Genomic DNA, 12,806 nt, shown 5'->3' on the forward strand with positions numbered 1-12,806 from the left:
ACTCGATGATGCTTCCTCCTAGACCCCAAAGGACGGGGCTGGAGGGTGGCTGGGTGGGTGAGCACATGTGGCGGCCCGTGCCTCTTTTGTCCACATACCTGGCCCTGAGCCTCTTCTGTCTGGCTGTTCCTGACTTATGCCCCTCACAATAAACTGGTGATGTCATAGTGAACGGTCTCTCTGGGTTCTGATCGTTGTGACCAATGGGTGCTGTGGGGGGTGGGGCAGTCTTGTAGGATGGAACCCGTCACCTGTGGGATCTCACCCCACATCCATGCAGATGGCGTCAGGGTTGAGTTGAATTACAGGACACCCGGCTGGTGCCTGAGAATTGCTCAGATGTATGGGGAAAACCCTTGGGGCCAGGCAGGGCTCCTCTGGTCTGCATGGAGCTCGCAGCAGAAGTACCCTTGTGGACATGGTGCTAAACTCTCACCTGTTTCTGCATAAAAATACCCAATATAGCGTATGTGGGAGTCAGGTTACGAATTCTGTACCTGAGCCACCCCTACCCCCAGAAGTACCCCCCAAGCTGCAGTTTGGGCTGATGGCTAGTGGGACCGCGTGGAGTGTATCCCAAACTGTGGACACCACTGCTAAGTCCCTCCTGTAACCTTCTAGCCCATGGATAGCCCTGTCCTGGGGGCTTCCTGAGCATGGCTGGTCCAATCCCAAATGACTCGGCTAAGTCTGCTGAATGGGGGCTTCTGGAGTGACTATGCCGGGGTACCCCGAGTCCTCCATGGCTCTCCATGGACAACTATACTCCATGCCGGACTCCATCTCTGCTGCTGGCCACAGCCTCAGATCTGCCTTTTCCAGCTGACGCCAGAGGTCCCACCTTCAAGCCCAGGTGGGGTCAAAGGGCAGGGCAGGGCATTGGCACATCCATGGCTGTGCGCACACAGGCCATTTCACCTTGCAAGGCACCCAGGGCTGCTCAGTGGGAGGACAATGCATGCAGGGTGGCGGCCAGAAGGGCCCACGCTCAGATTGCGGTTTGAGACTCTTGATGCAGTTTTTAGCAGGGCATGAACATTTTCATTTTCCCTGGGAACCCTGTGACTGTCCCTCCGCTGTCAGATACCAGGCGTTCTGCTGGGGACAGGACTCCTCTTCTAAGCTGGTCCCATCCTGCCACCATGTGGGCCGTGTGGATGCCGGGCCCAGGCTCCCAGTGTTGCTCTGCTCCAAGCCTGACAGCCAAGTAGCCCCAAGGTGGATGGTTAGCCACTGAGGGCCTGCCTCCTATAATGCCCCGCGGCTGCCCGGACATGAAGCCCCTCTCTGCTCCCCTGACCCGCTGGCCCCAGAGAGGTCTCAAGCTTCTGGGGACTTCCCCAGAGGGAAGCTCATGTACTCTGGCCCCAGGCCACACCCTCCCTCAACTCAGGACAGCCCGTCAGGGCCTCGGGGCACTCACGTCACAGCCTCGGACAGCGTCCATGGCCAGCAGGTCGTTGCCGTGGCGCAGCTGGAAGCGGACCACACCCTGGGCGGCCCGAAGCTCGCTCAGCTCCTGCTCTGGGACGGGGCAGCGGCCAGCCTCCCTGACCAGGTCCTGCAGCAGCAGTGCGTACTTGCCCATGCGCTGCACCGGCTTCAGCAGGTAGGAGGCCAGGTCCATCTTGTCACCCAGCTGCCGCTGCTTGTCCTGCAAGGGCCGGGGCGAGAGGGTCAGCCGGGGCCAGGTGGGGGACAGCGCGGCTCGTGGGGTGGGGGGGTGACCTTGAAGAAGGCGTTGCCATGGCTGCAGAGTAGGGCATCCGACTGGGGCTTGTTCTTGCTGTAGAGCGCGTACATGCCGAACTGTTCCTCCTGCAAGAAGGGAGGACACCGGGCACCTGAGGGGGGCCAGGTCCAGTCTCTGCCTCTGCCCCCACCCTCTGTGTGCTGTGCCTCCCACGGGCAGGAGACAAGGAGGCTCAGCGCTGCCCTGGGATCACGGGGGCTTACCAGCACATTGATGCCAGAGATCTAGAATTGGGCGTTACAGGGCGTGGGGGAGAGGGCAGAGGCGGGCCTGGGAGGGGGCACGGGGAGCCCAGAACCAAAGCTATGTTGACATTTGAAATTCTTGCCGTTGTTGTCAACATAAAGCAACACAGAGTTCATCTTCTGGCTAAAAGCACCTTCTTAGAAACAGTTGAAAAGATGCACCATGGAGTTGCTTTCACCCTCGGGCGTTTCCGTTGTGGGTGTCTACATTAGGAATGCGGAGGCCGCGTCTCACCTGCCCATGGCACAGGTGCCACTGCGTCCCCACTGCCTGGATCACTGCGTAGGGACTGCTAGGTGAAAGCATTTGTTTTCAAACTGAATTCAGAGTTTCATTAACGATCCAGACAGGGAGATATTCATATACACAGTTGGGAAGACTCTCACGGGGAGAGCAGCCCTCGTGTGGGGCACGTGCACAGTCCGGGAGCCTCCGCAGAAAGCCTGACCTGGCTTGCTCAGATGGCGGGCTGGCCCGGGCCCCGCCTGGGAGGGAGCTGGCCGGCTGCAGCGGGAGGACTGAGGATGGGACCAGGTGGGCTCCCGTGTACAGGACGTGAACTGCTTCGGGCCAACAGCCTTGAGAGGTGAGCAGAGGGGTGTGTGGGTGACGATGCAGGCAAGGCCTCCAGCGTCGTGCGGCTCTGGGGGCCAAGGGTGCCTTCAGGTGGCACCAAGCAAAAACACTCGATGTGAACAGAGCCACAGCCTTCTTGTCTATTTTGGGGTCTGTTTATTGCTGGGTCTGCACGGATCCAAATCACCCGAAACGTGGGCGTTGCCAGACCCAGCCTCTCAGAAGGCACCCTGGGCTGATGTCGCCTTCGCCTCCCACAGGGGCGCCTGCCGTGTGGACCCGGTGCCTGGGAGGGAGGGACTCACGTGTCTCAGGAACCCGCGGCCTGCCGCCAAGGGGCAGTGCTGGCAGCGCTCCAGCTCCGCCAGGAAGTGCTGGCGGTGGAAATCATAGAGGTTCTCCAGGTTCCCAAAAACGATGCTGTGCTTCCCTCGGAGGTCCTGGGGCAGGTCCGTTCTTTCCATTTCTGGAAAGTAATGGTCAATGACATACCCTAAGGACCGAACATACTCTCTCTCCGTGGACACCATCTCAGCCATGATGTGCTGCAGTCGGCTGCTGGAAGACAGAGGCGGTGGACACTCAGGCTGGTGCAGGCCTCGGCCTCACTCCAGGCCTCGGGAGACCCTAGGTCAGCGTCCCTCCTGCTTCACATAGAAACAAAACGCTGTGCAAGCCCAGAGGAATAAACATGATCGATCATACGGGGCAGCAATGAATCCTGTCACGTGTGCTCTGTCACCTGACACTGCACCTTTGATGGAAACAAGTAAGATGGGAGATACAGGAGGTGCATATTAGAAGCTGCTCGCATGAAGTGCCTCTATACTGTTGGTCACAGCCTTTTAGGATAAAAGATCCTTCTAGAAGATGGACAGGAGAGACTGCCAGGGCCCCTAACTTCAACCTGGAGTCCTCTGCCAGGACGGTTCTGGCAGGAGGAGGATTTGAACACTGCAAAGAGGACTGTGGTGGGAGCTCCAAGACCCCGGGAGCCAGGTTCCCATGCACTGCTAACCTACCAGAAGGGACTTCTGAAAATTCAGCTCTGTGTGGTGGAGACAGGGGACCCAGAGGCCAGAGGGGAAGCACAGAGCCTCGGGGCCTGGGATGGGGCCGAGGTGGGCAGTGGGAGGTGGACAGAGGGCTCCCTGAGCTCCCGTCCATGCTGTGTCCAAGCTGGGGATGCGTCCCTGTTTCATGAGGCCCTTCAGAGGCGCCAGAGAGTTTCTTCCCGGCTGCCAGCAGCTTTCCCTGATTACTCAATTCCCAGATACTCATGAAACTTTATAGTCTTTTTTTTTTCTATTACGTGGATTTGCTTGCTTTCTTTTAAACTGGAAAGCCGTTAAAAGCAACCGATGATAGGAGATACACCTGCAGTCAGAATGGCTGCTGGGTGTGTCCATCTGTAGCTGGAGAGCCTGTCCCTTCCCGTCCCACACTCCCCACACCTCCCAAATACCTTCTGGCTAGTCAGGAGCCCTGACCCTCATGGCACTGCCCCTAAGACACCTGAGGCCCCAGCCCCAGCCCCAGCCCCACAGCACAGTTCCTGTCCATATTTGCTGAAAACAGGCACCATTAAATATTCAGAAACAACACTAGTGTGGTCTGAGGATTTGGAACAAATGACTTGGAAACTGACACATCAGGACATAATGGTGGGAACTGACTACTGGCCTAGTGACAGGAAGTCCCTCTGGGCAACTGGCACAAGGCCTGGGTTTTCACGAGAGTGGGTTAGTTTAACGCTTTGTCCTACGGGCGCTGGTGCGGGAGGATATGCCTTGTGCGCTGTGCTGTGGGCCCAGGGCCTGTGACAGGTGAGAGGGGGATGGCTTCCCAAACTTGCTCCCCCCAGACTGAGGATGTCCGCTGTGGGTGCCTGGGGGCTCTTGGCAACTGGAGGGCCCCTATTCCTGCGCTCTGTGCCTCTGGAACTTTCAAGATGTGCTCAGGGGAGCCGGAGGGTGGTTCTAACCTCCGGAAAAACCTCTCAGGTGATCCCAAACGAAACCCTCCTGTTCCACCTCAAGTTTCACCCCAAATAGAGTACACGGGAACCTGAAACATAAAGGACAGTATTTGGTGGCCAACTCAGTTCAGAGATGTTCTCTGCCTGAGGAGGAAGCATGTCCATCAAGCAAACAAGCAAAGGACACGAGGAAGATGCCCCACTTCATCCACCCCATACACTGACAGGCTAGCAGTGCAAGCGGCAGGCTGTAGCACCAGGTGTGTCGCTACCTGTCATCAGGCCTGGGTGCACTTCCTGCCCACATTTCCATCCTATGGTCAATAAAAGATATATTTTTTAATACAAATCTTCTTAAAGATTAAACAGATTCACGGACATCTCCATTTGGGCAATGGGCAAACACACGTACTTCTCACCTCCATGCTGAAAGACTTTTCCTAAAAAGTAATTTTTAAGGTAAAGTCTTCATACTTCAGGTGTGATTTTCTATAAATTGGTCTCAAATGATGTGAGCTGGTTGTGTAACTGTCAGAGCGGGTGAGCCATGAAAAAAGGAAGTAGTTTTCAATGACTATTCTGAACACAGGGAGGTAAATAACATCTTATCTAAAATCAAATGCAAGTGTGCTACCCGGACAGGACACAGTGGACCTGGAGGGATGTTTGTGGATTGCACTGACCACTACACCCACAGGCTGGAGGGGTGTCCGCCTCACCTTCCTGCTTGCTTGTTCCCGTCCTCCTTGGAAGGGTGGGTCCTGGAGGGAGAGGACAGACTCTGGTTCCGAGTGACCAGGGGGCTCTCAGCATGTGGCCTTGATGGGGGTTTCTTCTCGGAGGCCACGGTGCTGGTCACCTCCAGGCCCCTGATGAAGACCCCAGTGTGGCCTGGCCAGTGGGAGTCTCTGAGGCCACTGTCAAGCTGTGGAATCTCAAAGCTTTGTGTTTTTCTCATAGTTTTCTTCAGAGAATGTTTCCTGGGGTGGGAGGCAGGTGTCTGGATGGGCTCAGGGGAGCAAGTGGGGCTGTCGTGTGGGGAATGCACACTTGGGGCCAGGTGCTCATCCTCCTGCCTGCGCAGAGAGGCTTGGCCAGGGAGGCCAGGCAGCAGCGGGGCCTGCTCCCCAGCGGGACACTCCAGGTCAGTGGAGGGCGTCCAGGATGGCTCATGGGGCCTCCTCTCAGCCTCCTGGCCCAGCTCATGCTTCAGGGGTCTGCGGCCCAGAGGCGGGGTGCCAGGATCTGGGGTAGCCCCAGACAGGGCCTCTTGGAAGCAGAGTTGGGTGTGCTGGCTCTGCAGCCATAAGGGGTGCCACCGATGTAGGGCCTGCGGGCTGCCCAGGCCTGCCACTGCCATGCTTGCCCCAGGGAAGCTCTGTGTAGTCAGCTCTGTGGCCTCCTGGTGCCAGCAATTCAGATACTCAGCGACGGGCTGCGGGCCCAGGTGTCCCAGGCACTCACCACACTGCAGCATCCACCTGTCCACCTGCATGGCAAAGGGGGATGCTGGTCAGGACAATGGAAGACTGTCATGGCCCCCATGGCCTTGCCAATCCCACCCAATCTCATGCAGCTAATGAGCGACTCAGGTAATCCTAGTTCATGCTCCTTTTGCTCTGCAGGTGCCCCAAATCCAGGACCGTGGTAACCAGATGGCCAGAAAAACAGGAAGACCTCTCCGCCCACCAAGGGAGTTGCTAGCCAGACTCGCCCCAAGGGCAGGCAAGATGAGTTTGCATCTGAGCCCAATGGGGTCTGAATCCTCTACAGCACCTAAGAATAGCAGGAGGAGTTGTTCCAGGGATGTCGGATGCCAGGGCTACACAGACTATGAAATCGGTCATTCCACACCTCTGCCTGGTGTAGAAGGCCATGACGGGGACAGAGAGTCCCTAGCCCTGCCCAGGCCTTCCCTGATGCCTTAGATCCCATCAGGAAGAGCTGTGCTCCTGGGGATTCTGGCCCCAGCAGCGTGACAGCCAGGCAGTTCCAGGGTACTGGTGAGTTTGCATGGCATGTGCTGTGCTGCAGCAACTGTTCTAGGGTCTCTGGCAAGAAGTATACTTTTACAGCTGAGCTGAGAAGCACAGAAAAGTTCACGTGTTCATTTTGCTTGTCCCTTTGGAACAATAAGTTCCTCATACAGTGGCTGAGATCCCAGGGCATGCTGTCGGGGGTGGGGTGCTGGCCACTTGTCCCAGGGTGCAGCTCACTCTGGCCTGCAGGGACAGCATGCCCTCCATGTCCATAGCACATGCAGATCCCTTGGAGGTGATTCCACGGCGGATGTCAGACAGATGGGCCCCTCAGGCCAGTGCTCCCTGCATCCACTTAGCCCGGTGCTCAGGCACTGTCTGAAGTCCCAGATCGCTTCCTCTGCTGTAGCCCATGAAGAAACTACCAGCATCAGCCTGGTGCTCACTCTGTTTCTATGTGTATCTTCTGGTGTGGACACTCCATCAGCTGGCTGTGGAAGGTCTAGAACCCGCGCCGCCGCTGCCTGTTCTTCAGGCAGAGCAGCTCCAAGAGGCCAGGAATTCCTCTCCTCTTTCAAATCATAATTTGATCTATTCAGGAGAAGAATTTTGTATTTTTAAATGTGTGAAGGTTCCATGGTCATGGGGGAAGGGAGCATCAGACACACTCAGGAGCTGGTTCGCACGGCTGTGCACCCATCCTGATGCAAACCAGCCGCGCACTCGGATGTATCATCAGTGGCTGCACAGCATCATTGCCTCTCAGTTTGTAACCGCTGTTTCTACCTATGGGCCCCTTTCAGTCTGTGGATGGGAATCAACAGGTCTTCATGGCTCAAGGGTGTAACTGGGCAGGCTGTTTGCAGGAAATGGAAATAAGATAATTGAAATATGGATCCAGAACTTTCCATCTTGCAACTTGTTGCTATGCAAAATATATCCCAGAGATACTCTTTAGGTGGTGGCACAAGGACACTCTGGGGCTGTCTGGGAGAGCTGGGGTGTGGAGGGGGGCAATGGCAGCCCTGCCCACCCCACAGCTTCCCGTAGCAACATCGTTCATTCACAGTGAACACGTCCCGGGTTAGGACTTCATTTTTATGCATTTTCTCCTTGGACAGTAACGCCAGGGGTTGTTAGGGACCACAGAAGAGGTGATGGATCTACGGCCACTGAACTCTACTGTGACCCGATGCACAGGCAGAGGAGAGACATCAGAGCACACACGCTTCGTAGACAGAGTAATAGAGAAAAATGTCAAATCTGGGTTTTTACAAACATGACCTGAGAACCTCTGGATAGAAGAGCAGGAAATGGTCAACGGAGCAGAGACCCCTCAGGGCTGAAGTCCCACCTCTAGCCTCACAAAAAGAAATTCTGGTTGGTTTGAAGATATAAATGGAAAAATTCAAACCATAAAAGTTTTAGGGTGGAATGCATCAATCGTTCTGTGACCTTAAGGTAGAAATTTCAATCCTAGGCAAAGCTGAAGGACAATCACAAACCAGGGAAGATGTTCACCATGTGACCAGAGGTGAGTTACATGCATAACAGTGAAAATTCGAGCTGTGCAAGCCTGCCAGTGTGTGGAATAGCCATTTCTTAGAGAATAAATACAAATAACCCACAGACAGATGAAGAAGTACTTATTTTCATGTCAGTAGGAAGAGATGCTCTCCAGGCTGCTGCTGAGAATCTAAACTGGGCAGGCTGCTTGCCAGGCCACCTGGCAAATGTGTAAAAACCTCAGAAATTGCAGCCCTAACCCCACCATCCCTGTCCCTATGAACCTATCCTAAGTAAATAATCACAAAGTGTGAACGACAGGTGCAGTGATGTGCACAAGAGTGAGAAATAGGAGAGCCCAGGACTTGGGCCAGAGCTAGATAAACATGGAAGGTGAGGCTTGCACACACCACCATGCATGCCGGCCATCCTGGGGACCCAACCTGAGGATGCCCTGACAGTGGCCATCCCCCTGCCCTGACAGCCCCAAAGGGACACACGGGCCTCCAGAGAAGGCCTCCAGCCCCTCTAGACCTTGCCCTACACTGACTGCTGGCCATGCATGCACTCCTGCTTCACATTCTCTTATATGGAAATAGTGGTTGATAAAAGCATAGGGTTTAAATAAAAATATGTGGAAACTTTTGAAAGCTTCTATATGCATATGTATATGGAGAAAAGTCTGGTTTATAATATACTGCATGTTAACATTAGTTATTTCAGGAGCAGAGTTTTTTTTTTTTTAAGATTTTATTTATTCATGAGAGACACACACAGAGAGACAGGCAGAGACACAGGCAGAGGGAGAAACAGGCTCCACGCAAGGAGTGCGATGTGGGACTTGATCCTGGGTCTCCAGGATCACGCTGTAGGCTGTAGGCGGTGCTAAACCGCTGAGCCACCAGGGCTGCCCAGGAGCAAAATGTTTTTCTCTTTTGGTTTCTCAGACTGGAGTACTTACCTGGCCTCGTCCCTCCTGGAGCATCCTTATTTCCCGTAGCCTCTCCAGCTCCTGCAGACATCTGTTGGAGGTGAGGACCAGCCCATGGACCTCTTCATCCACTTGGTTGTACAACCTGGAGGCGACCTTGATGGCATCCCTGGAAGAGAAAGTGTCAGAAAACCAAGTCCTGACCACTAGTTGTTCATGGCAATCACCCGAGGAATATGCTGTTGGTGACAACCTAGTTAAAAAGGGAAAACTGCACTCTTTACATCCTTACATCTAACACAAAAGGGGATGCTCCAAGGAGGTCCACAGCCAGAGCAGGAACAGGAACATGCCTGGGAACCACGGGTGCATGCCTCAGAGGTGGTAGGAAAAAGTGGTGGGTGGACAGGGCTCCCCAGGACAGAATTAGACAGAGAAGCATTCAGTCAGGACCTCTACTGAATCCATTATGGTGGGTTTGCCTTCCACTTGAGCATTCCAAGGAATCTACTACATTTTTTGGAGGATACAAACATAGATAGACTTTGGTCCAATGTGTGCCCATGGGAAAGAATGGAGGTTTGGACCCCTGGGAGCTGTTGCATGTGACAGAATTGGACATCTTCCCCGGGGATGGGCTGCCCTAGCACGACACTCACTGGTAGTCTTGGCTGCTGCCAAGCTGCTCCCTCTTCAGCCGTGCCAGCATGGTGCCACCTTCTAGCCGGAGGGCAACCAGTAGTGCATCTTCCAGCACACACTTCATCATTGCCTTATGCTTGTTGATTAAGTCTGTGACCTCCTGCATGGGGTGGGAGAAGCATACATAGAACCCTCTCTTCCATGGGGAGTGGACCTATATTCTTGTGCTCATCAATCAAGCTGAAAGCAGGGTTCAACCAACACTTGACACCTGCCCCAGCAGGAAAGTAATGCTGCCCCGGATGCTCTCACCCAAGGGATGGTGAAACTAAGGACAGGAAAAAGAGGGGAAATGTGGAACTTGGCAGCAGGAGGAGAGCTTGGCATTTGGACAGGGACGTATGGATCTTGCCCACACACCCTGCAAACTCCGCCGAGGTGTCTCTGAGGCCTCTCTAGGCTGCTGATTTTCCTCCAGCCAGTCTACCTCTGTGTCCCAACAGTAATTACTCAGGCATTGGTGGCACACCAACACATGTATTGGTTGCAGTGGTGTTGTTTCTCTTCTGGGCATGGTGGAAGTTTTTTTTCTTTTTTGGTCACAGGGGGAGGAAGTGGTCTTTTGGAAGTCCTTTGCTAATTGAAAGGGATTTCAATCAAAATGGGTTTGAAAATCTCTGCTATGGATGATGGATTTGGATAAACCTCTTCCCATCTACCTACCTGTGAAATAAAGTAAAATACATGAGAACCTACCTGTGCTGTGCTTAGAGTTCTGTGAATATTCAGGGAGTGGACTGAATTTTGTAGGAATACAATGGCATCCTCGCAATCTGTAGTGAAGGACTCCAGCTTCTATCATGGTGGGAGAGGTATGAGACGACAGATACACCGTTAGTGTCCACAGGAGCGCCAGAGAGCAGCACCCTCCCAGCCCAGAACTGGACTTTAGCGGTACTCCCAAGCCTGCCACACAGTGGCTCTCCAGCAGCCTGTGAATGGCAGTTGTGATGGGCACGACACTCAGGGTAGGGATGCCTGTTCAGGTGTGAGTAAAAACATCTGCATAAGGAGAAGTCCCAGGAGACTGGTAGGTGCAGTGGCTGTGAGTTATACCTTACCCTACGGAAGCAGATCCAGTCACTATGGCTATAGGGAAAAGAGCCATCGAGGTCTGCGGTCAGCTGTGAGCTGTCGACAAGCTTGTGCAAGGCCTTCAGGGAGCCCACCACCTCACACTGCCAAGGAGAAGCATTCACTGGTTACGTCCACAGATGCATCCATCAGAAAGACCACTGTGATGGTTCACTCCTGGGAGAGCTACCACTGAGAGGGTTGAGAGGCAGGTTTAGGTCCAGTGGCACTGCCTTGCTGGTGGCATTAATGGGCTGAATGTGTTTGGGAACAGGGATGAAGGTGGGGAGAAATGAAAGGAAAAGGCAGCAAAGAGGAAGAACAGAGAGGTACCAATTAAGAAAAAAAAAAGGAAAAATTGAAAAGGAAGAGATGACAAGATGATAGGGGAGGAAGGGGAGGAAACAAATGAAACAGGGACGTGCTATTCTGAGATACAGAGTTGGCCCTTCCCAGACAACCCAAGGGGAAGTATAACAACAACCAAGTGAAAGCTCTGGAGGGCAAACTAAACCATATTTCTTGAGGAGAGCAATTGAAACATGGATGAGGCATCAGCAGGGGGTGAGCTCCCCATCTGCAGGGCTCTGGCCTGAAGGCAGGATGCAAACATGGTGAGACTGGATTGGCTGAGGCTCTGATAGCAAACAGGCATTTTTGTGGCCTGAAGAGCCAGGAAAGAATGCTGGGGAGGAATGTGGATGTCGAATACCACAAGGGAGAAAGCCAGGGATCGGGAGCTCCCATTCTGTGTAAACTGTGCCCAGGACTCTGGCTGACCCTGAACCATGTATGCAGCAGGGAATACACTAGGTAGCTAAAGGCAAAAAGAACTGAACTGGACCTACATGGGGGACATTTTTCAGTTTGAGTCCAACCAAGTCAAATGCATTTCAAAACAGTCCTTTGTGGAGGTTTATAGTAGAATCCAGAGTTAGCATATTCAACAATATTCAGCAGAACATTCATATGTCTGGAATATAATTCAAAATTACTTGACACATGAAGAATCAGGAAAATGTGGCTCATTTTCAAGGGAAATGACAACCAACAGAAGCCAACCCAGAAAAGACTTGTATGTTGGAATTATTAGATAAGGACTTTAAAGCTGTGGTCATAACTATGCTCAGTGATGTAAAGGAAAAATGCCTGTAATTACTGAGAGAATAGGAAATCTTAGCAGAGACAGAGAAAATATGTTTTTAAAACCACTGGAAATTTCACAGCTGAAAAACACAATAACTGAACTAAAAAATGTCAATAGATGGGCATAATAGCTGAATGGAGATGAATAAAGCATGGAGTTAGTGACATTGAAGCTAGATGAGAGAGAAAAAAGTAGAAAAAAAAATAAGTCTTAAAGACCTTTGGGGCAAGATCGCTTGAGGAGGAGGAGATAAGATGGCGGAGTAGTAGGATGACCCAATGCTTGCCTCATCGCTCCAACACAGCTAGATCATTATACATCATTCTGAGCTCCCAGGATATGGATCTGAGGCCTGAGAGAACAGACTGCATCACTTGAGGGACAGAAGAGGCCATTGTGAAAGGTAGGAGGTAAAGAGACATGTGATTTGGGAGAGAAAAGAACTGTAAGCACTGCAGAGGAAAGGGAGCCCTGATCACGGAGAGAGGACAGAGACAGGGAGAGAGAAAGCAGCACACAGGGAATTGCATAAGAAAAACACTTGCCCAAAAGTGCTGACTGGGAAAATGAAAGGGGCATATTTTTATAAGCAGCAGCGCTGAGAGTCTGAAGTTGTAGCAGTCTGCACTTGCCAGGGTCAAGCCTGGTGGACACAGTGGTACTCCTGTGGAGAAGAGAGGCAGAGGCCCAGGAGCAAACAGCATGCTCTGAGGAGCTCCTGGGTCGCACTGGGAGAGATAGTTCCGCTTGTTGGGAGTGCTTTACCTCTCCAGGGACAGAAAAGCCCGTGGGTGCCATAAAGCTGCCCCGGTCATTAGTACAGAGCAGAAGCACCTGCTGAGGGCAGCTAACTTGGATGCCGGCTCTTTGCTACACTTCACCATAAAATCCAAGCTCCTGCACAGTTGTGCAAT

The 12,806-nt window shown here is 53.0% G+C and overlaps 1 protein-coding gene and 1 long non-coding RNA gene across 4 annotated transcripts in view; one reads left to right on the forward strand and one right to left on the reverse strand.

The window, feature by feature from the left end:
- The window catches only part of PLEKHG4B (pleckstrin homology and RhoGEF domain containing G4B), a 76,159-nt gene that overhangs the window by 3,773 nt on the left and 59,580 nt on the right, over positions 1-12,806 (reverse strand). Inside the window, exons 8-15 of the mRNA XM_025451273.3 lie at positions 10,733-10,849; positions 10,368-10,466; positions 9,629-9,771; positions 9,000-9,138; positions 5,273-6,042; positions 2,881-3,133; positions 1,729-1,818; positions 1,424-1,654 (exon numbers count right to left, since the gene is read on the reverse strand). Coding sequence (XP_025307058.3) covers positions 1,424-1,654; positions 1,729-1,818; positions 2,881-3,133; positions 5,273-6,042; positions 9,000-9,138; positions 9,629-9,771; positions 10,368-10,466; positions 10,733-10,849 — 1,842 coding nt within the window. The remainder of the gene's footprint in view (positions 1-1,423; positions 1,655-1,728; positions 1,819-2,880; positions 3,134-5,272; positions 6,043-8,999; positions 9,139-9,628; positions 9,772-10,367; positions 10,467-10,732; positions 10,850-12,806) is intronic.
- On the forward strand, positions 205-10,362 carry LOC118353267 (uncharacterized). Of its 3 annotated transcripts, none has more exons than XR_004811940.2 (4): positions 206-1,609; positions 6,179-6,556; positions 7,654-8,066; positions 8,986-10,362. It is a non-coding gene; the product is annotated as an uncharacterized LOC118353267 (long non-coding RNA). The 3 variants fall into 3 exon arrangements; XR_007408263.1 differs by having other exon boundaries at positions 207-1,609; positions 8,013-8,066; XR_007408262.1 differs by having other exon boundaries at positions 205-1,609; positions 6,179-8,066.

The sequence above is a fragment of the Canis lupus genome, chromosome 34, assembly GCF_003254725.2.
Source record: "Canis lupus dingo isolate Sandy chromosome 34, ASM325472v2, whole genome shotgun sequence".
Lineage (NCBI taxonomy): Eukaryota > Metazoa > Chordata > Mammalia > Carnivora > Canidae > Canis > Canis lupus.